Source organism: Arachis duranensis, chromosome 1, assembly GCF_000817695.3.
Source record: "Arachis duranensis cultivar V14167 chromosome 1, aradu.V14167.gnm2.J7QH, whole genome shotgun sequence".
Lineage (NCBI taxonomy): Eukaryota > Viridiplantae > Streptophyta > Magnoliopsida > Fabales > Fabaceae > Arachis > Arachis duranensis.
In genome coordinates this window covers 97,125,501-97,148,525 of record NC_029772.3, presented here as the reverse complement: position 1 = coordinate 97,148,525, position 23,025 = coordinate 97,125,501, and the positions used below count along the sequence as shown (strand labels likewise).

At 32.7% G+C, this 23,025-nt stretch overlaps 3 protein-coding genes across 3 annotated transcripts in view; 1 reads left to right on the top strand and 2 right to left on the bottom strand.

Annotated features, from left to right (window-relative positions):
* Positions 1–10,358: 10,358 nt before the first annotated feature.
* Positions 10,359–14,938, bottom strand: LOC107467282 (beta-glucosidase 46). The gene is made up of 12 exons (XM_021126602.2): positions 14,690–14,938; positions 14,540–14,606; positions 14,397–14,455; positions 13,015–13,090; positions 12,817–12,891; positions 12,245–12,332; positions 11,901–12,153; positions 11,693–11,808; positions 11,356–11,611; positions 11,153–11,255; positions 10,955–11,063; positions 10,359–10,871 (listed from the first exon to the last, which is right to left on the bottom strand). Exons 1-12 carry the CDS (start codon positions 14,873–14,875, stop codon positions 10,595–10,597), a joined length of 1,665 nt encoding a protein of 554 aa, XP_020982261.1. The 5' UTR covers positions 14,876–14,938; the 3' UTR covers positions 10,359–10,594.
* An 801-nt stretch (positions 14,939–15,739) lies between these two features.
* LOC110273494 (glucose-6-phosphate/phosphate translocator 1, chloroplastic) lies at positions 15,740–17,841 on the bottom strand. Its single transcript, XM_021126616.2, has 5 exons — positions 17,180–17,841; positions 16,875–17,100; positions 16,551–16,773; positions 16,233–16,446; positions 15,740–16,001 (listed from the first exon to the last, which is right to left on the bottom strand). The coding sequence occupies exons 1-5, from the start codon at positions 17,672–17,674 to the stop codon at positions 15,990–15,992; spliced, it is 1,170 nt and encodes a 389-aa protein (XP_020982275.1). The 5' UTR covers positions 17,675–17,841; the 3' UTR covers positions 15,740–15,989.
* Positions 17,842–18,216: 375 nt separating this feature from the next.
* Positions 18,217–23,025, top strand: part of LOC107467292 (probable LRR receptor-like serine/threonine-protein kinase At3g47570) — a 40,909-nt gene continuing 36,100 nt past the window's right edge. Inside the window, exons 1-2 of the mRNA XM_052259566.1 lie at positions 18,217–19,132; positions 19,234–20,160. Of these exons, the coding sequence (XP_052115526.1) occupies positions 18,217–19,132; positions 19,234–20,160 (1,843 nt within the window). The remainder of the gene's footprint in view (positions 19,133–19,233; positions 20,161–23,025) is intronic.

Genomic DNA, 23,025 nt, shown 5'->3' with positions numbered 1-23,025 from the left:
TCTTTCACTTATTTTATCTTTTTTTAATATATTATTCAATGACTAATTATAAATTTAATAATTAAAATATAGTTATATTATTATTTTTACGATGGATAACTGAAAATTAGTAGATTGGACTTGTTTAGTTGGTCCAATTGTCTGAAGGAGAGAGTTCTTTGACTAGGTTCGCGTCTGAGAGCCTCCGTCCAACTTGTATACACGTGAGAAAATGATGAGTGGTACCTGCAAAGATACTCCAATGTCTAAGTCAGCAAGGGTCTAAGCAAACCCAACCCTTCCCAAGAATCCTCCCCTGCTAAAAACCCGCCCTGTACCCGCCCCGAGCGGGTAGGGGCGGGGTGGGTACCCACGGTTTGGGTGGTATTGTCATCCCTACTTAGAGATACTTGAGGGGTGTCAGTGTATTTATAGTGGTGAACCAATAACTACCGTTGGAGTAGTTTCACCTTTTAAGGAGGGTAACTGTCCCTTTATCTTAAGGAAGTTGGGATATGGCTCCTGGAAGTGGGTTGAGAGATTTTAGGGGCAGTTACTTATTTGAATGAGTGTTATCTGCCAGCTAATCTTTACTCCCGACTTTCTTAGAGCAAGTTGTGGTTAGATCCGATTTCTTGAGGGAAGGTCGGTGTCGAATGAGGGCCAATCTTTGGATTGGGCCTTTTGTTTGGACCTGGACCTTGATGTTGGAGCCGGGTATAAACAATTATATTATTAATTTAATAATCAAAATATACCATATGATACTTTCATTTAAATTGAGATGAAATATTTTCTTCCAAAATTAATAAATTTCCTTCATCCATTCTTTTATCTATCTCTCTTCTTCTCTATTTTTCTCTATCATTTCCAATCTATATATAACTTATATTTTATATTATTTGTCACAGTCCAAAATAAGCCATGACTGCCACTCATAAAAATAGTTTTCAAGTAAGCCTAACTGATTCGAATATAAGATAAACAAAAAGATTACACATATTTTTGATAAATTTACATTTTTTTGAATGAATAATTACATATTTTTAACAAAAATAAAATAAATAAATATGGATGGATCCTGCCTGTGACATATAGAGCAGATGACGTTTAAGAACTCAACAAGGAATAGATACCCATTACAAATCATTACTCTTGAATAGAAATACTCGTATAATCAAATATTTATTCCTGAAAAATATTTAAAAAAAGAACGGAGTAAGTTTTGCAACCCAGTGACTAAACAGTACTTTTATAATTCACATGAGACTATATAAACTTTATTGTAAAAATAATTTTATTTAGAAAATAATAATTTATATGAATGAGTGAATCAATAAGGGAGTTCTTATACAGAAATCAAATCAAATAGTTTACACTTGGGCGGCTCCACTTCTAAGGATAGCCCTTTCCTCTCGTGTGGCCTACACGTTAGGCTAGCAACGCCCCTACTATTTGAGGTCTGAGCTAGATGCATCTAGGTTAACATCATAACAGCCGCTAACTACAGTTTTCTAATACGAGTCTCCCAAACCAATTCAAACATATAATTTCAAATATAACAAATTCTTCGGTCTTTCAAACACGAGGTATCAAATCAAATAATACTTTCTCATCCAAATCATATTCAATTATATTTTTTCAATTTTAAGACATTTCAAATATATTTCACAATTTCAAAATAAGTGAATACCAACAAATACTTCAATATTTCAAAAATACATATTCGAGTAAAATCAAATGCTTTAAAATAATATAAAACTTCTTCAAACATACATATAGTCTCATAAAAATATATAGTCTCATTTGCATATTAAAATGAGCTTAACAAGAATAAATATTTAGTTCTAATAAATCGATCATTTAAATTAATTTAAAATCTTTTGATAAAAATCTTTGTAAGTATAATTATAAATTCAGGCACCGTATATCAAAATAATTATAGCAAAGCCAAATAATTATAAATGTAAAGCTTACTCACAACATGGTCCTAAGGGACCGAAGAGGCCGAACTCGGGTGCCAAATTAAAAGGGTACGAAAGAGCACAGAACTTGAACTGGGACAGTACAACAACTTCAATTGCCACAACACCAGCCAAATGCTGTAGATTCAAATTGAATAAAAGACAAATACAAATATAGTTCTGAAAATCCAAAGCAGAATATAGAGGCCAAAAATAAATCAGAATAAAAATAAGACAGAAAAACGAAATGACGGCAGAGATAAGGTGAAAATAGAATAGATCAAGGGAAGAAGTTAGACCAGAATAGTGGCAAAACATTGTTGCTGGTAAATTTGGAAGTTGTAGCATGTTTTTCAGCGACAGTAAGAGCTACACTGGTGAAGCAAAACAGCGGTAGCATTAGATCCTCTCCTCCGGCAGTGGCATCAGTAACTCCGATGAAAACACGGAGGTCAGGGGTCAGCCATGGTGGAGCAAGTTAGGGGATGAAGTAGATCCAGGTGCACCAGCGGTGAGCTCTAGCGACGGCAACGGCAGAAACCTCCATCGTAACCTCCTCTCACGACTTCCACCCTCCTTCCCTCTATCTTGTATCTCTCTCACCCTCTCTTCGTTCTCTGCGCTTTTCGCTGCAATGACAAGGTCTCCCTTCAATGGCGATTTCTTCGGCGGCGACGACGCCGCGCCTCCTCCCTCTCTTCGTCGCATCTTTTCTCTCAATGTCTCTCTCTCTAGTTCGTTCTTCATCCCTCCCTCTCTCTTTCGGGTTTGTGCTTGCCATTACCTCTTCTCTGATTTGAACCTCTCTCGCTCTCTCTCAATGTCAACAACGACAGTGGCTCCAGTCCTGCTGGCCCTCTTCCTTTTTTTTCTTCCTTTCTTTTCTTCATTCTTTCTTTCATTCACTCTCTTTACTTCTCTTCTCTGATTTGGGGAGAGAGTGTTGGTAATTTAAGAAGTTAGGGTTTGGTTTGAAAAAAAAAGAGGAATAAGGGTATTGTAGGGATTTTACATTCTACCCTCCTTATAAAAATTTTTACCCTCGAAAATTGATATAATCTACAAAACTTTACATGATTTTAGCACTTTACCGAACATGAGAAATGAGTATAACAAGGTGCAAAAGTTACAAGATAGGATCCTGATAAAACAATGTCATTGATATTTTCCTACTCTCGTTCCCTTGATAACTCAGATATACATAGCCCTCTTCACGTCGTTCGTCAATCTTTTCTAAATACAATCTTGGTTCTGTAGTACATATTCTTGGTAGCAACCAGTCTTATGTCAAGTGTTTGAATTACAACTTTTTGAACTTCAGAATCGATTAGCTGTATCCTAAAGAACTAACGTATCGCTTGCTATATCTGGAAATCGCACGTGACATTGAAACAATCACGAAATTGCTTAAAAGGATTCAAAACTTAGGCAGAAAAGAGAAAACATCACAGATAGTGTTCGCAAGAATTCAGGGAGATGCGTAGGATCGCAACTAAACAAGGATATACAAAAATAGTGAAGCATGCCAAAAAGAGAATCAATCACATCTTAGCAAGAAAATCCGGAATCAAGAAATTTTGATAGAACAATAAAAGAAAAGATAGTGTATAAAGTCAAAACAAGTTTATGTTGGATCAAAGAAGTACGAAGTTCACAAAAGATGGCCACTAAAATCAATGGTAATATTCACAAAGATTTAAAAGAATGATTAGGAACACAATCAAATAGGACATCCATCAACAATGGATAAAACTATGAGAGAATCATTAAAAACTAACATAAATGCTATCACGTCAAACAAATTCAAGTTGAAGCAAAAATGGAAGGTTTATAAATTGAAGATTAATAAAGGTTAGGACAAAGGTTTTTTTTCCCCTCAAAAACCTTAGAGAATACTTCGGTGCACAATCATGTAAGGATATGTATAAACAAAAAGATAAAATCAATAACAGAGAAAACAAAGTAAAACATAAATTAAAAATATGACAACATGTTTTGGGATAGACAACTTAACAGTCATAAAAATAAAAAAACAGTAACTGTCACAAAATCAGTATGCTTCCTTTTTTTTTTTGAAACCTTCAACTAAGTGCCTTTGAGATTATTATCATAACTTTGGACATTAAGTAATTATGCCAATAAAATTTAATATCTCCTAACTCTAAATAATAGATAGGTTATGTAAAATATGACAAGAAATGCAATGATTTCCTTGTTGTCCCTTATGCCAAAATTCACACATATATTCAACTCATTTTTGTCATTGTTAAAAAATAAAGTTAAATGATTCTCTATAATCATGCAGCTAGACTTAGTATGAAGTTACAAATAAATTTACATATAAAATAATGACAATAATAAAACTAAAACTTAAAGTACTAACAATTAACACACTAAGATCAATTATAATAACTACTTTTTTTAATCTAAATCTTCAACTATTAATTTGCTTTTAACATAATTAAAATACCTAGCAAAAGAATTTTAAAAATTTAGTATGAGATTAAATTTCTTGTAAAGATAAAACACCAAAAAAAAGTTATCTTCATAAATAATTAATAGAACTTAAAGCCACGAACTAAAGAAAAACTCAAATGTATATGTATATATCCTTGATTTTTTTTATAAATAAATAGGTAACACACATGCAAATATAACTGTAGTTACAGAAAAAAGTTGGCTATCTTTTATGTGAAAAGGAGAACAACAACTATAAATTATAAGTTGTCAATTATAAACCAGTCATTTTACATACACTATACACATATTTTATATAGACAAATATCTACATCTATATATACAGTAATTTTTAACTGATATTAATGATTCTTAAAAAATTAATATGCATAAGAATAAATATAATGAAAATTGGAGCATATAATCATCAATGGTTGGAGGAAGATATGGAACCCTTGTAAAAGAAATTTTTCAAAAGAAAAAAAAAACTTAAAGTAATAGTAATGTTTTATGTATACATTACACTTTGATAAAAGGCAAAATGTCAAATGCTGAAATACTTTTAACAACTTCGCAAACAATCAAGAAATATAATAATTAAATATTTAAATAAGTGTAGAGTAAAAAAACTGAGGTTCCATAATCGTAACATAGAGGTTAATGATTAAGATGCAAGGGAAGGAAATATTCAAGTAAATACTCAATAATACTAATAATAAAATTAGCAATAACTTTGTTACAAGAGCATAGACATTTCAAACTATTAGTCTTTCAATAAAAAAATTTAACTTGTTGAAAAATTTACCAAAATAGTCTTTATATATTATGATTATTCTACTAAAATCTCAAATTATTTTAATATTGATTCCCACTTATAAATTTAAAAGCAACAAAGTTAACAAAAATTCGATATTTATCACATTAAAATAAATAATATATTTTCAATCCTAGTGAAAATTTAATTTAAAATATTGTATAGCTCAAGTAAATACATAATTTTACTTATACTATTTTATTTCACGAACCCAACTAAATGTAAATCATGAAACATTAGGTCTCGTTGAGAAATCAGATAATTTTAAAACTAGAGTTATTAAGAGGTACATAATAAGAAAGCATGGTTTATAATAATTAATTGAATATAATAAGAAAAAAATTCATATAGGTAATTTATTTTGCTTTAAGAAATTAGATATCTAGTCTTTTATCAAAGATCGTCAACAGTTCTTTCCAATCTCTAAGATCTACAATCCAAATATCACAAAGGCACTATAAATCAAGAAAACCAATCTCCTTAAATCTCCGAGAATAAAAACAATAATTGAGAATAAGAAAATTTTCAGAAAAACAAGGGTTAAGACAATTTTCAAGTTTCAGATTATAATCAAAAGAAAAATTCATCTTATAATCACCAACCAAAAGGCAAGCGTTCACAATCTTTCTCTCAATTTATCAAGCAGGAAATAGTTTCGTGACAAAAAGTTATGTTCAGCAACAAAGAATCATAGTAGAAATAGATCATCAAATTAAAAAAACACAACTAAACTTCTAGATCGAAAAAGACTTACGATCCAGCTAACTGATCACCCAAATAATTTACTACACTTAAGCAAAGAAAATCAACAATCAAACAAACAACAATAACACTCTATTCATATGTTTCATCACATAATCCTTCTTGAGCAATTAAATAGCAGTTTTTAAAATTATTGATTTGAAAAAAAGAATCAAAAGCTAATCAAAATTATGTTAACTTCAAAAATCATCAACATAAGAAGAAAAATCTCAATATCGCTGATCAAATCCAGAACAAAGTATCTTGATCAGAAACTCAGCAAATTTATGCAATCCACAAATCCAAATATAATTCTATAAGGAAATCAGATGGTAATTAACATAAAACATAAATCGAATCTTCTAAGTAACTCATGAACTATTGACATTAGGAATCATAGAGAATAACCCAAAGACAAAGAAGATTAAATCACACATTCACAAAATCAGAGAAAATTAGAACTAGTTAGGAGAGAAATCGCGAACCGCAATCAAAACTGAAACCATTGAAAAAACACATTCGAGAAATCTATCAAAGGATATGTTAAGATTGGGTACAAAAGGACAGAAGTAGTAAAAAGCGGCAGAGGACGCATGATCCTATCATATAGAAGACAAAGAGGACATTACTATAGGCCTTTGATAGTGTCACAATTTGTACAAATAGGCGCGTTTTTATTTATACAATTGTGATCTTATCATAGGACACTTGCTCCATATTACACAGATTAAACCTAAGCTCTGATACCACTTTGTCACAGTCTAAAATGAGCCAAGACTAACGTTCAGGAATATAATTCCTCAGCAAGCCTAACTGATTCAAATATAAGATAAATAAGAAGGTTACACGTATTTTTTTATAAATTTACAATTTTTTTGAATGAATAATTACATATTTTTAACAAAAATAAAATAAATAAATAAGGATGGATCCTGCCTGTGACATATGGAACAGATGACGCCTAAAAACTCAACAAGGAATAGATACCTATTGCAGATAATTACTCTTGAATAGAAATACTCAGATAATCAAATATTTATTCTTGAAAAATATTTAAAAAAATGGAGTGAGTTTTGCAACCCAGTGACTAGACAGTACATTTATAATTCACATGAGACCATATAAACATTATTATAAAAATGGTTTTATTTAGAAAATAATAATTTATATGAATAAGTGAATCAATAAGGGACTTCTCATACAGAAATCAAATCAAATAGTCCACACACCTCTAAGGGTAGCCCTTTCCTCTTGTGTGTCCGTACGGAATAACAGATCCAACGTGTGGCCTACACGTTAGGCTAGCAACACCCCTGCTAGCTGAGGTCTGAGCCAGATGCATTTAGGTTAACATCATAACCGCCGCTAACAATATTTTTCTAATACGAGCCTCCCAAACCAATTCAAACATATAATTTTTATAACAAATTCTTCGGTCTTTCAAACACGAGGTATCAAATCAAATCAAATAATAATTTCTCATCCAAATCATATTTAATTATATTTTCTCAATCTTAAGGCATTTCAAATATATTTCACAATTTTAAAATAAGCGAATACCAACAAATACTTCAATGTTTCAAAAATACATATTCGAGTAAAATCAAATACTTTAAAATAATATAAAACTTCTTCAAACATACATATAGTCTCATGTACATATTAAAATGAGCTTAACAAGGATAAATATTTAGTTATAATATATCGATAATTCAAATTAATTGAAAATCTTTTGATAAAAATATTTGTAAGTATAATTATAAATCCAGGCACCATATATCAAAATAATTATAACAAAGTCAAATAATTATAAATGTAAAGCCTACTCACAACATGGTCCTAAGGGACTGAAGCGGCCGAACTCGGGTGCCAAATTAAAAGCGTATGAAAGAGCGCAGAACTTGAACTGGGACAGTGCAGCAACTTCAATTCATATGATAGCAACAATGGCCACAACACCAGCCAAATGCAGTAGATTTAAATCGAATAAAAGACAAATACAAATATAGTTTTGAAAATTCAAAATAGAATAGAGGCAAAAAATAAATCAGAATAAGACAAGACATAGAAATAAAATGACGACAGAAATAAGGTGAAAATAGAATAGATCAGGGGAAGAAGCTAGACCAGAACAATGGCAAAACAGTGTTGCCGACAAGTTTAGAAGTTGTAGCATATTTTTTAGCGACAGTAAGAATTACATTGGTGAAGCAAAACAGCGGTGGCATTAGATCCTCTGCTCTGACAGTGGCATCAATAACTCTGACGGAAACAGGGAGGCCAGAGGTCAGCCACGGTAGAGCAAGTTAGGGGATGAAGTAGCTCCAGGTGCACCAGCGACGACAACGGTAGAAACCTCCATCATCTCTTCCTCTCACGACTGCCACCCTCCTTCCCTCTATCTTGTAGCTCTCTCACCCTCTCTTCGTTCTCTGCGCTTTTCGCTGAAACGACAAGGTCTCCCTCCAACGGCGATTTCTTCGGTGGCGACAACGCCGCGCCTCCTCCCTCCCTTTCCTCTCAATATCTCTCTTTCTAGTTCGTTCTTCATCCCTCCCTCTCCCTTTCGGGTTTGTGCTTGCCATTACCTCTTCTCTGATTTGAACCTCTCTCGCTCTCTCTCTATGTCAACAACGACAGTCGCTCCAGCCCTACTGCCCCTCTTCCTTTTTTTTCTTCCTTTCTTCTATTCCTTCTTTCTCTCATTCACTCTCTTTACTTCTCTTCTCTGATTTCGGGAGAGAGTGTGGTAATTTAAGAAGTTAGGGTTTGGCTTGAAAAAAAAGAAGAATAAAAATATTGTAAGAATTTTACATTATTAATTTGACAAACCAAAATATTTCATGAGATATTCTTTCATTACAATTAAAATAAATTTTCTCTAAAATTAAGAAACTTTCTCTCTCTTTCTTCTTTTTTATCTTTCTCTTTTCTCTTTTATTCTTTATTTCTTTTTACTTTTATGTGCTACAGAAAAATAAAATTAATAAAATAATATAAATCAAATAAATTCATAAAGTTATAAAAAATACATTAAATTTATAATTAAATATAATTAAAAGTAATCAAACAATATTATTCACATAAAAAATATTATTATTAATATTATTATTATTATGTATATTTTTTAATTTTTTATTTAATTTTAAATTTTTACCATTTATCTTTTTAAACGATATTTTTATTTCTCTTTTTTCAAGTATTTATTAAATATAATTTATAAAAAATACTAATGTTATTATTAATAATTAGGATCAAGACTCAATTGTTTAAAAAAAATTAATTTTGAGTTAATTTTATAACTATCAATATAAAATTTTTTATTTTAATATCTAATTATATTTTATATATATAAAGAAAAAAATATTATTTTTAAATAACAAGTGTAAAAATTAATTATTTTTATTTATGCAATAGATTTAACACCTAATCAAATGTAAAAGTATATACATTAAATTCTTTCATAATGAATATTAAAATTAATTATTAGTTAAAAATTAAACCCTTTTACATAAAAATAATAACTAAAAAATTTATTATTTAATTTTTTAATCTAGAGATCCTATTCTTCTTTAATCGACGGAGACTTTTTGTGTCCCTGCGACGTTTTTGTAAAAGTAGTTTAATTCTATAAATCTTCTATGTTATAATATATAATGTCATGACAAAGATAACGTAATTTTAAGGGAAATGCTCTCATAAAGACGCTTAAAACGTCTTTTTGTAAAGATGCTTATATTTCATATTATTATTGGACGTATTAATGAACTGATTATTTTAATTTTTTTAACAAATTAGAATATAACCGATTTTTTTTGTAACAATAACAATAAACTCATTTTTTTAGAGATTTAATTGTATTTTTAAATTTTTAGGAATTTAAATGTCCACAAAACAAAAAATCAGGGATATATTTGTCTTTTTATCAAAAAATTTAAAGATATTCGGTTTAGATTGTGTAATTCGATCAGATCAAATCGGATCTAATAATTATAATGCAAATAATTGGGTTTATTATTATTCCTATAATAAACCATTTTGTTCTGGTTTATTCAAAATAAATTATTAATCAGTTTAATAAAAGGTGAATTATATGGTAAAGATATAAGTTTACAGATTTTTCTTTTTATAGGATGAAAGAGAAATTGAAAAATGTAGGACCCACACTTTGAATAATAATAAAATAATAAAAAAAATAACTATAAAAGGAATTTATTTTCTCTTTATACCACTTCAATCTGTACAGTAGAGTGTCCCTTAATAAAAATGTCTAATAATAACATGACACATGTAAACGTCTTTTTTTTTTAACCAAAGATAGGAGACTCAAACCTGCAACCTTTTAATTAAGTATGGAGAGACTATGCCATTTGAGCTATTACTCATTGAAACACATGTAAACGTCTTAAAAAAAATATTTTTAGTGTCTTTATTAAAGTGGTCTTCAATTTTAAAAGATTCATATTGTTATTACAGACAAAAACACTAATTATCTTCTAATTCCATCCAAACTATTGATTAATAATATTTAGCGAGGAGTTTATGCCCGAAGAGATGATAGTGCGAGAAGGCCTTTGACACGGGAGCATTTTTCATCAATGAGACAAATAAATTAATCCAAGTGTAAAATGTTTTCATTCTAGGCACTGGCCTCACGGTTCAAGCTAGGTCTAATAATCTTTATATTTGACTGGAATTCTTTATCTTTGTGATCACCATCATATGATCCAGGCACAATGCTCTGGGTTTTATGATTTGCAATGAAATTCTTGTACCAAGTTGCAGATGATCTTGGAGTCCTTTTCAGTGTCTCATAATCAACATGGTATAGTCCAAATCTCACTGACTGTCCATATTTCCATTCGAAGTTGTCTAGCAAAGACCATGCAAAGTAACCTCTAACATCTGCTCCTTCCCTGCTCACATGATACACCAACAAATGCAACACTTAGACACATTTCAATTTGAATTTTAATGCATTATATTGTATAGTCTATACCTTATTGCTGCAGCTAGATTTTCCAAGTGACCTGACATGTAGTTTATTCTGGTAATATCGCTTTTATAATCTTCCTCCAGGGGATTTGAATCATAGGAATAGCCATAGCCTATAAAACATTGGCTAGTTAGAAATGAGAAAATAATGCTTGGAGATTTAATGAAAGGGCTTGCCTAATGAGGTTAATTTTGATGTTACCATTTTCTGTAATGAACATTGGAGTGTTGTTGTATCTGTCTTTAAGATAGATAAGAGTGTTCTTCATGCCTTGTGGGTAAACAACCAGCCATTCAAATGGAGTCTGCATTAGCAATAGAAGCCTCATAAGTTAGAACCACCTTGTCCTTGGTCAATAATGGTCATGCAAGTTTTTAGATGAGATTGAGGTTTGAGGTGCTTACAAGCTCTCCAAGTGGGACACCATTTCTCTCTGCTGTTTGCTGATATAAACCTTCTGTTCTGGAGGTTCTGGGCTGTTCTTGGCATGCCGGCGATGAGCAGTCTCGGACATAGTAACTTGAGTAGTGATTGATGCCAATGAAATCCACTCCTCTCTTGAGTTTTTCTTTGTCAATGCTTGAAAATTTTGGTAAGATGGGTCCTAGAATCTTTTCCATCTCTCTTGGGTACTTTCCCAATATAACTGGGTCTAAAATCCTGCATTATATATTTATAATGTAGTTTAGTTTAGTCTATATATATATATATATACATTCTAGCATCTTAAGGAAATTCTACCAATTTATGGTGAATGCTTGAGCTCTTTTTGTTGCTAATTGATCTGCTGTGGAATTGCTGAAAGGCTCAAACCAGTCAATATGCACGACAATGCCAATTTTCCCCCCTTGCTTACTCTGGATTAGACATTGATAACAACAAAGAAAGTAATGTAAGAATTTATTTAACAAACTATTCTTGTTCTGAATGTGGGATCAAATTAAATTACCTGGTATTTGGTTCTGTAAATATCAACAGCAGCAGCATGTGACAGTATGATATTATGGGCTGCAAGAAAAGGTTCCTTCTCTGAATCTCCATCAGTGCAATTCCCAAAAGGAGCAGAGCAACGACATGGTGGGTATATTCCACTACGGTAACTAAATGGGATCTCAAGATTTGGTTCATTGAAAGTTATCCAGTACTTCACTCTATCTCCAAATGATTTAAAACATATGTCCGCAAATATCTGAAAATCTTCCCTGGCATTATTGTCTCAAACATAAGCATGGCATTTGTGTTAAGTATTAACAACTAATTAATGAGTCCTATGCAAGGGAATTAGTTGGTTACTGTGACTGGGAACTTAGCCAACTGCCATATCTGTCCTCAAGCTCTTGAGGGAAGTCAAAGTGAGACAATGTTACAAAGGGTTGGATACCTGTGAGTCAACAAATAATTTAGTCAAACATATCAAATTATCTAACAAATTGTAACTATTATTTTCGCAAACAATACTGCATCGGAATAATAACGTTATCAGGTAGTGTTTGGTGGAGAGACAGAGACAGGAAGACTGAGACTGAGAGACAGAGACTAAAAGATAGTATTTTATTTGGTACAAAATAGGAGACAGAAATTGAAATAAGAACGAAATTCTAATTTAATTTGCACAAAGGGTAAAATTGAAATTAATTAATTGAAATAAGGGTATTTTAGATATAAAATGTTATTAAAGTTTCAGTCTCCATTTCTAAAAATTTTAGTCCCTTGTGTTCTTACTTTTTGAAAATTCTGAAATACTAAAATTTTGGAGATAGAGACCGAAATTTTAGTACATCAACAAACATGATATTGAGTCTTAATCTCTTAATCTTTGTCTCAGTACCTCGAAACAAACGCTAGTTACCGAATTGAAATAAAACCTTTGAGTAGCAATGCATCTATAAGTCTGTTGTAGTAGTTGATACCCGCCAAGTTGATTTTTCCAAATCTACCTTCTGCTCATCACAGTCAATTGAAAATTCCGCTTCTCAATTATTAACGCACTATAAGTAATTAAAATAATTTATTAACGCTCTATAAGTTTATTATTATTTTTTTCCCTCAAGTTAAAAGCATACTTGGTAGAATTCTTGCCCATGAAATTGAAAACCGGTAACTATTGACTCCGATAGCTTCCATTAGATTTATATCTTCCTGTTTCCATCGCAAATTCCACATACTCAATACAAGTATAATCAATTGCTTGATTTTTATTTTATTTTTGGTATCCGAAAGTATGTTATTATATACACTTGATAGTACACAGTTATTAAATTTTAATCAAACGCTAATTTAATAAACTGGTCATGTAACTAAAACTTTCTTTTCAGAGACTAAGACTAAATTAGTGCTAAATTATGATAATCGATCAGGGGAAACAGTGCGCATGCTTTTGTCGGGTAAAAGTAGGTGCCTATCTTTTTCAATTATGCTACACATTTCAACGTTTAAGAAATATAGTAATCATGCAATGTTTAAAACAAGAAGAAATGATTACCTACCCCCTTATATTTTTTTTCATGAATAATGTCATATCATCAGTACATATTATTATTTTTTTTAGTATTTGATTAATAATAATTTATGCCAATATTTACAGAATTTTATATATAAAAACTTATATAATTTATACTTATATTTATTAAAATTTATACATATATATCAATATAATTTATACTTATATTTTTTAGAATTTACATAAATAAATTAATAAATTTATTTGTTAAAAATAAATTAATATTTATATTAGTTAAATAATAACAAAAATACTAAAAATTACTTGTCCCAAGAGTTTTTGTTTTATTTATCCTAACACCCTGTACAGAAATTGTTAAATAATCTAAAAGAGAGGAATCTCCTAACTTTACAACGCAGAGAGCATATATATAGTTTACGTAGAAGTATAAATACAAACTAATTAATTTTTATTTTTGTGAGCACATGGAAGATAAAAGAAAGTAAAAAAGTATTGTTCTTAAAAATAACCGGAAAATATTGTTACTTCTTTAGCAAATAATGAGAACTAATTGTGCAATACACTAATACTTTTATATTTTTATTGGTTTTTGTACACATACACTTAAATACTTCCATAAATTATCAACTCACATTATATAAAGTCTATACATATGCATAATAAATTGAAAGAAAAAAAATATATACTAATAAATTATCATGTTTAAAAGAATTTCTTTAAATGTTGACTTTGAATATATATGAATTCTACAGTATTTATAAGTTGGTATTTAATTTTTGTCTAATTTATTTTTTTTAACAAATTTTAAATTTTTGAAAATTATTTATTTTTATATTTTATAAATTAAATATTAATCTTTAACTTTTTTAGCAATTTATACATACACAACTTTTTAAGCTATATAATAATCACCGTATTTGGCAGTAAATAAAGATAAGACTTATTAAGAAAAACAATGATAGAAGTAAAGCTTAAAAGATTTACCAGATAGCGATGGTACTGATCAACTGCAACATCACCATTGCTTCCATCAACAATATTACCTGCAATAATTATATTGGTATCCTTAATCCCCTCAACCAAGATGATTACATTAGAGAGAGTGTTATTGTTGGATTATTATTGACCTGGTTTGTGAGAGAAGACATCCCAGTTGCTGATTCCTTTGCCATCACTCAAGTAAGCACCTTCGTACTACCAACAATACTCACAATTAATATACACACACTGAAAAAAAAATTTTCTTAAACAGGTATAAGACTCGGTAAATTAAAAACCTGGTAGGAAGAGGAAGCAGTGCCAAAGAGAAAGTTGCTTGGAAAAGATGGAGACGGATCTAAGTATTTTGAGATTGCTTCTATGGGAGTGGAGCCGCATAATAGTGATAATGTGAAGAATAAGAAGAAGAAGAGTATCTGTATCTTCACAGACATAGCTCTCTCAATTGTGGAAAACACCACCATTATTGGATCCTCCACCTTATTAGTTTCTTCTGCAGCTCTTATTATTAGCTTGCAAGCTTAATGCCTCGAGCCGTATCATTTTGTATTTACACGTTAATTTCCTACAATGGTAACTCTTTTTTTTTTTAGTTAGTAATTGTCGTATTAACTTGTTTCAATGATTTTGCAAAGTTTTCAGAGAGTTGTTCATTTTTTTTTTCTTTGGTAGAGAAATTATTTTTTGATTTTAGAGTTACAGGATTAATTATATGATCAATAAACAAATAGTTGTTGTACTGAAAAAAGAGGTGGAAAAAATGCCACGTAGTATTTGGATAAGGATCAGAAAAGTTAATTAATTGATGGAGTCCTAAAATGTGTAGTGGTAATGATGAGTGGACACTATTTGCCTGGGAATTATGGTTATGATGTGAATTAAACTAATACTAATACTAATATTAATAATGATATATTCATGTATAAATATATGTATAATTTAATTTATTTTTAATGTATGTTTATATTTTAATATATATTTTATATTGATAATTAAATGATGACTAATTTTAATATACATATAACATCATTGTAATTGGAGTTAGGTACCTAAATCATGAGGCTGGGAACTAATCAGGTAATCACAGCCTCATATTGGTTAGGGTATATACGACAAGGTGACAAGTCCCCCCATACCCTATAATTATGACAAGCAACATTTGTGTTTGGGAGGTACTATATTCCTGCCAGCAAATTTCATGAATGATTGAATATACACACAGCAAGCAAACTTTTTATACAGGCACAACTGCAATAATTAGCTTATTAGACCTACTCACAAATAGTTAGTGAGATCTAATCCAACAAATCCTCTTCTTTTTTGGTAAGTGTAACTAATTTTGGGCTATAGAAATCCTCATTAGTGTACTCACATTCCAGAGTTCATTCTTAGTCCTTATTGAATCAGGTAAATTCTTCTCAACCTTAGATTACACGAAAGAAACGAAAATTTCGTCTACAATGACAAAGATCAAAACATGATTAGTAACATCAACTGTTCTCACTAACACTGACAGGCTCATAGTTCTAGCTCCATCCCTGAATAAGCATTCACTTAACTTAGCATCTGAATTAGGCCTCACTGTTTTGCCTGTTCAAAGAAATAACATAAAAGCTCTCAGTTGTTGTGTTACATTTAAGCCATTCCATTTTATCCATTTTACTTGGCCAGCATAGATAAAATTGATAGTGACTATATATGGTTTCCTGTGTTGTGCAATACGAAAAATTTCTCAATCATGGGTTTGATTTCAATGTGTCTCTGAATATTCAAGTAGTACATAGCAAAGGCAAACTAAAAATAGAGGAAATAAGAATGCACCTGTGAATAAAGGAAGGTGCCAAGAATTGCAATGGCAGCACCAAGTGCATTGCTGGGATGAATTGGCGTATGGAAGATCAGAATGGAAGAGACAATTACTGAAATTCTCTTCATTGTGTTCCCTATGCTAAATGTCAAGGGAGATATTTGATCAAGAGACATGTACGAGACTTGATTATACAAGTGGTAGAACACACTCTGAGCAACTACCCACCTGAAAAAAGTTACAGCCCAAATGTCCTCAAGTATTTTTGACAAAGAAAATTGATCAGTTTAATGTTTAATAGTAATAAGAAAAGAGGATTGATTAGTGATTACCAAACAAAATTTGGACCAATTTGAGAGAGGGCAGTTTGCCAGCCAACAGCCCACATCTTAGGACCCTCCACAAGAATGGCAAAAGGTGTGAGAATCAATAGAGACAATATGGAAAGGCAAGCATAATAGTTCATTCCACTAACGGACATGCCCTTCATTCCTTTCTTTGAGAATATGTTCCTAAACACAAATGCCAAATTTGATATCATAGCCCCCATAAACCCTGCAAAACACAATCAACCAAAAGAGAGTTCTACTTCTACTTAGACTACTACTTGATCTTGATGAGAATTTAATCAACCTTGCTATAAGTAATGGCCTTACCGATCATATTAAAATTGAGTTCGGTCACAGCAGCAAGAGCACAACCTCCAATAATTGGCACCAGTGATAAGTAAACCGGTATAGGGAACGATTCGCCGAGCAAGAACCTCGATACTAGGACGCTGAAAGCCGGTTCTCCACTCTTGATGATGTGAGTAAATGACACTGCAACTTTGGACATACTCACAGTAGCTGCAACATGCCCAATGGTGTGTGCTACTGCAACCTGCAGACACAGACACAGAATTAGTAACAAAGCCATAGAAGGGAAACAAAAAGTGGATTATAAACTAAAATTTTCTTACAGGGAACAAGGCCTTCCAGAAATCCATGTTAACTTTAGGGACATGAGCGAGCCTTGTGGCCCAGGAGATGAACATGATAAGAGAGCCGGCGGCGAGGGACAAAGTGGAAGTGAGCCAAGGGTAAGGAAAAGCATTGAGAACCTTCTTGTTGTATATGTTGAAGACAACGTTCAGTGCCCACCATGTAGCAAAATACAAACCAATCTTGAGCTTCTGAGCCGCCTCTGATGTCCCTGCTGCTTGTGGTTGTGACTTATCTGCCTCATAGGCATGACACTCTGCAACCTTCCTTCTAGGTTTAGTTGAGAATGTGAGGTTCTGAGTGCATGGAATAATGTAAAGTGGTTTATGGGAAGAGAGAGAGGGTAGTGCAGTGCTTTGTTGAAGATTTTGAATAGAGGGTGGTAGCCTTGGAACAGGAACACGCTTTCTGCAGGAGAATGCAGCAGAGCCGGCGAGGAGTGAGGGTGCTGTGTACTTTAAGGATGATATCATGGTGGTTTCTGATGGTGTAAAACAAAGAAGATGATGAGTTTGTACATGTTCATATAATCAATAAAGGGTATTTGTATTTGTATATTTGATGAAACCAATGTGATGTGGATTCTTGTGTCTTACGCATTGATTACTGCGAGGAAGCCAAATCAGCAACAGTTGACAAGTTTGTTACTAAAGATACTTTGGAAGGTGACAAGATCGAAGAGGAAGAGATTTGAATGGAATATGGAGACGGATCTTCCTAGGAAACGGATTTAGAATAATCAAGTTTGATTTTATTCTAAATTAATCAAAACTCGTGATGTCTTTTTAAGTGTAAGTTGGGCCAACGAATTAAAGTAGTCTTAGATGGTTAAGCACTGTTGTTAATCACGATTTTAATTCTCCTCGTAATTGGCTGATGCTGCGAACTCAGGTTCAGCTGCCACTTGGAGTACAAAGGAAGATCGACGAACAATTGAAAGGAATCTCTTCTTTCTCTCTCCACACACATATATATACAACGCAAAATGTTGCATTGAAGCAGAAGATAAGGTGCAATGAAAATGAAGTCCCTCTTATATCCGACCCTGTTGTCATTGCTGCATTGGCACGTGGCGGTGGTATCAGCTGCAAGGCTGAACATGGCTAGCGATGAATCGGCCTTGGTTGCCATGAGGGAGCATTTTAACTCCTTGGATCCCAACAATGTGCTCGCAAGCAACTGGTCTAGCACTACCTCTGTTTGCAACTGGATTGGCGTCACATGCGGCTCTTCCCACCGCAGAGTAACTGCCTTGAATCTCTCATACATGGCTCTTCATGCCACCATCCCTCCGCATCTTGGAAACCTGTCATTCCTTTCTCGCCTGCATCTTCCCAACAATAGCTTCCATGGTACTCTACCTGCTGATCTAGCTGGATTACGTAGACTGAGGATCATCAACCTCAGATTCAACAAATTCACAGGAAGCATCCCGTCCTGGTTTGAAACTCTACCCAAACTAGAATACCTGCTACTGACAGGGAACAGTTTCTCTGGCACAGTCCCACACTTTCTGTTCAACATGACTTCCCTGCAATATCTTGTACTTTCTGATAACCAGTTTTGGGGTCCCTTACCTTCCAACATTTTCTTGTCTCCTTCTTTGCAATATGTGTTTCTTACTCACAACCAAATTTCAGGAGCTATCCCTTCAGCTATCATCAACAGTTCGTTACTGCAGGTTATTGAACTCAACTACAACAACCTATCCGGACAACTGCCGGAGCGCATCTTCCACCATCTTCCAAACTTGAAAGGGCTTTACGTGACTAGTAATTCCTTATCCGGTGAACTTCCACGCAGTTTGTTCGATTGCAAGCAACTGCAATATTTATCCTTATCCTACAACACCTTCGGTGGAAACATACCATCTGCCATCGGGAATTTGACAAGCCTCAAAGAGATCTATCTTGGCTATAACAATTTCAGAGGTATCGTATGTTATGCCAATATGACTCTGCGAATTGAGTTTGATTAACGTTATCATTGTTTATACAATTTAACGTATCACATTGTTCGAATGTTGTGGCAGGTGCAATACCATATGAGTTTGGTAATCTACGTAGTTTAGAGATTCTGAGTCTTCCTTTCGCCAATGTGAGTGGCTACATTCCGCCATCAATCTATAATAGTTCTACCCTACAGGTAATTAGTATTACTGGAAATCATTTATCAGGCAGCCTGCCAGCAAGCCTAGGCTCCATGCTTCCAAAACTTGTTGGGCTGTACATGGGGATTAATTATCTCAGTGGAAGAATCCCAAGCTCCTTATGCAATGCCACTATGCTTAATACCATAGATTTGGCTTACAATTCATTTTCTGGATACATTCCAGACATTTTTGGCAGCTTAAGAAGTCTCCAGCTGCTCAATCTTGGTAAAAATAATTTGACAAGTGATTCATCCGATTCAGAGCTAAGCATTATAAATTCTTTGACAAATTGTAGATTTCTCAAAGAGTTGACATTTTCTCGAAATCCATTGGATTCCATTCTTCCAATATCGGTAGGAAACCTTTCTACTTCTCTGGTTGACTTGAATCTTCGGGGTTGTTCAATGAGAGGCACCATTCCAGCAAGTATTGGCAACTTGAGCAGCTTGATAAAACTTGACCTTGGTACTAATAATTTTGTTGGAACCTTTCCTACTAGCATAGGGAAATTAATAAAGCTACAAGGCTTCTATTTACATGACAACCAATTGGAAGGATTTGTTCCGAATCAATTGTGTCAATTAACGAGCTTGGATTCATTTGCCGTTAAAAGCAACAAGTTCTCTGGCCCTATACCTTCTTGCTTAGGGAATCTTACCTCATTGAGATGGCTTTGGCTTTCTTCAAATGAATTCAACTCAATACCTTCCACCTTGTGGGAGCTGTCCAATTTATTGCATTTAGACTTATCTTCCAATAATTTAAGTGGATATCTCCCATTAGAGAGTGGAAATCTAAAAGCCATAAGTTGGATGTATTTATCAGGAAATCAATTTTCAGGTAGCATCCCAAGAAGCCTCAGCAATCTTATGAATTTGGCTCTTCTTACCTTAGCAAGAAACAAATTTGAAGGGCCCATCCCAGAATCATTTGGTCGTATGGTAAGTTTGGAACTCCTTGATTTATCAGAAAATAACTTGTTTGGTGTCATTCCCAAAACATTGGAGGCACTTATATATCTGAAATATTTCAATATTTCTCACAATAAGTTAAAAGGAAAAATCCCTGATGGGGGACCTTTTGCAAACTTCTCAGCTCAGTCGTTCATGGGGAATAAAGGGTTATGTGGTGCTCCACGTTTCCATTTTTCGGAATGTAAAATTGAAAAATCCCGAAAATGGAATGCACATATTGTGTTGACATATATTTTACCTGCAGCAATAGTTGCCACCCTTCTTGTGGCATTCCTTTGCATCCTAAAATTCCGGAAGCACAAGGTGGTCAACAATTCAGAGGTGAATCAATCAGAAGCAAGATGGAGAAGAATATCATACTATGAAATTCAGCAAGCAACAGATAGGTTCAATGATGGCAACTTGCTTGGTGTAGGGAGTTTTGGAAGAGTGTATAAAGGAGTACTCTCAGATGGGACGAATGTTGCAGTAAAAGTGTATAATCTGGGGCTAGAAGGAGCATTTAGGAGTTTTGACGCTGAATGTGAGATATTGCGCAGTGTCCGCCATCGAAACTTAACCAAAATCATTAGCAGCTGCAGCAACATGGACTTCAAGGCATTGATCCTAAGCCTCATGCCTAATGGGAGTTTAGAGAGGTGGCTACACTCGGAACACCATGGCTTGAGTATGATCCAGAGGCTAAACATAATGATAGATGTTGCAGAAGCAATGGATTACCTGCATAATGGTGGTTCTGTACCAATTATACACTGTGATTTGAAACCCAGCAACATATTACTAGATGAAGACATGGTTGCCCATGTGGCTGATTTTGGCATTGCAAAATTGCTGAGTGGGGATGACTCCATCACTCAAACCATGAATCTAGCCACAATAGGCTATATGGCCCCTGGTGAGTTTCTTATTTAATCTTGTGCTTTATGTAATAAACCTTGATAGCAATCAGCTATGAATCTAATAAAATTTGTTTTGTTTTCCACTTTGTTGTTTTTCTTCTTATTTTGCAGAATATGGACTTGAGGGAAGAGTGTCTAGGCAAGGTGATGTGTATAGCTATGGAATTTTACTTATGGAGACCTTCACACAGAAAAAACCCACTGATGAAATGTTTGTGGGAGAGTTTAGCATCAAAGAGTGGGTGAAAATGTCGTGCCCTGATTCACTACTTGATATCATTGATGCAAAATTATTGGTGGAAGAAGGAGAAACAGATACTAAACAGGACTGCTTGTTGTCTATAATGACTTTAGCTCTGAATTGCTCAGCTGAGTCTCCGGTTGAAAGGACAAGAATGAAAGACGCTATGAATGCTCTTAAGAAGATTAAAAGATTACTCTTGAACTAAAATATATGCTCAAGTGTTAGGCTCAATTTACATATTTAGAATCATTTTTAAAAGTTCTAGTAACCCCTTTTGATTAAGATGTAACTTCTCATTCTAACAAAATTACGTCAAGTATATGGAACCAAAAGGTTATCAGCCAAAAACTAAACAAAACCACATTAATTTATATTAATAATTAATTTAAAATTTTTTAAATTCAAAATTAAAAAAATTTAAAATTAATTAAGTAAACCTAATTAAAATCTATAAAAACCTTTCTCTTATTTCTCACATTAACCTACCCACATCTAACAATCACACACACAAACCTCTCTCTCTCACCAATGCTGCTGGAGGTGCCACCGCGTCCAGGCCTAATCTCATCTTCTCCCATGAATCCTCCTGATCTCATTTGGCTCTCCCATGAATCCTCGTTGAGATGCCTTAACCTTTTCGGCGAAAGTGTCCCAGTCCATCTGATGCCGCTCCATGAACAGAGTGCTAAGCCTCTTGGCATTTGGTCTGATAGTTCTTTTGTGACCCATATACCTCCTTCGACCGGCAAGAATCTTGGCCATGTTGCCATTGTTGTTAGTGACAAATACATTGCTTTCATCGCACACAATGTAGTCAATAGCAGCAAGGCGGGTTTTTTTTTTCTTTTTAAAAATGAAATAAGACTTTGTTGATGTTGAATAAAACAAAGGATACAAAATTAAACAATTTTATTTTCTGCAAACTATACGATTATAAAATTATAAAAAAACATTTATTTAATATGAAAAAAAACATCCTAATACTTAACAAAAGAAACATCCAATTATATTTTAGCAAAAATAATTAAATATTTATAAAATTAAAAAAATATAAAATTTTTAAAGAAATAGAGATATTCACATTTGTAATACAAAAAAATTTGAAAAATATATAAAATAACATCCATTTAGTATGAAAAAGAAATATTCTGATACTTAGCAGAAGAAACATCCATATATATTAATTCGTAGAAATTTTGAATTCACCCAAAGATATTTGACTAGTTTTTGGCTAATACCCTTTTGGTTTCCTACTATTATTCTATATGTATATATACGTTTTAAGTAAAGATAAAAAATGATTTGTTTTTTTTTCATATTGGACTTCCATACACGATTTGCTAAAATATGGTGGCTTTTGTTAAATTTCCTTAATATTGGAGCCGTTATGCTAAAAGAAGAACTGTAGAAGGTATTAAATGAATTATCAGCCACGCACATTTTGTTTCAGTACATAACTTTTTTTTTATTTTTTTGAGTAGTTGAGAGTTAATAGTTAGTAAATAAATATTTTTGAATTTAATTGATAATATTTTTATAAATAGAATAATTTTTG

Coding starts and splice junctions, on each gene's coding strand:
- LOC110273494 (XM_021126616.2), bottom strand. CDS start 17,674: ATGATATCATCCTTAAAGTACACAGCACCCTCACTCCTCGCCGGCTCT. Junction 16,774..16,874: donor ACTCAATTTTAATATGATCG/GTAAGGCCATTA, acceptor TGTGTTTTGCAG/GGTTTATGGGGGCTATGATA. Junction 16,447..16,550: donor ATTGGTCCAAATTTTGTTTG/GTAATCACTAAT, acceptor AACTTTTTTCAG/GTGGGTAGTTGCTCAGAGTG.
- LOC107467282 (XM_021126602.2), bottom strand. CDS start 14,875: ATGGTGGTGTTTTCCACAATTGAGAGAGCTATGTCTGTGAAGATACAG. Junction 14,607..14,689: donor CTGCTTCCTCTTCCTACCAG/GTTTTTAATTTA, acceptor TATTGTTGGTAG/TACGAAGGTGCTTACTTGAG. Junction 14,456..14,539: donor TGTCTTCTCTCACAAACCAG/GTCAATAATAAT, acceptor TAATTATTGCAG/GTAATATTGTTGATGGAAGC.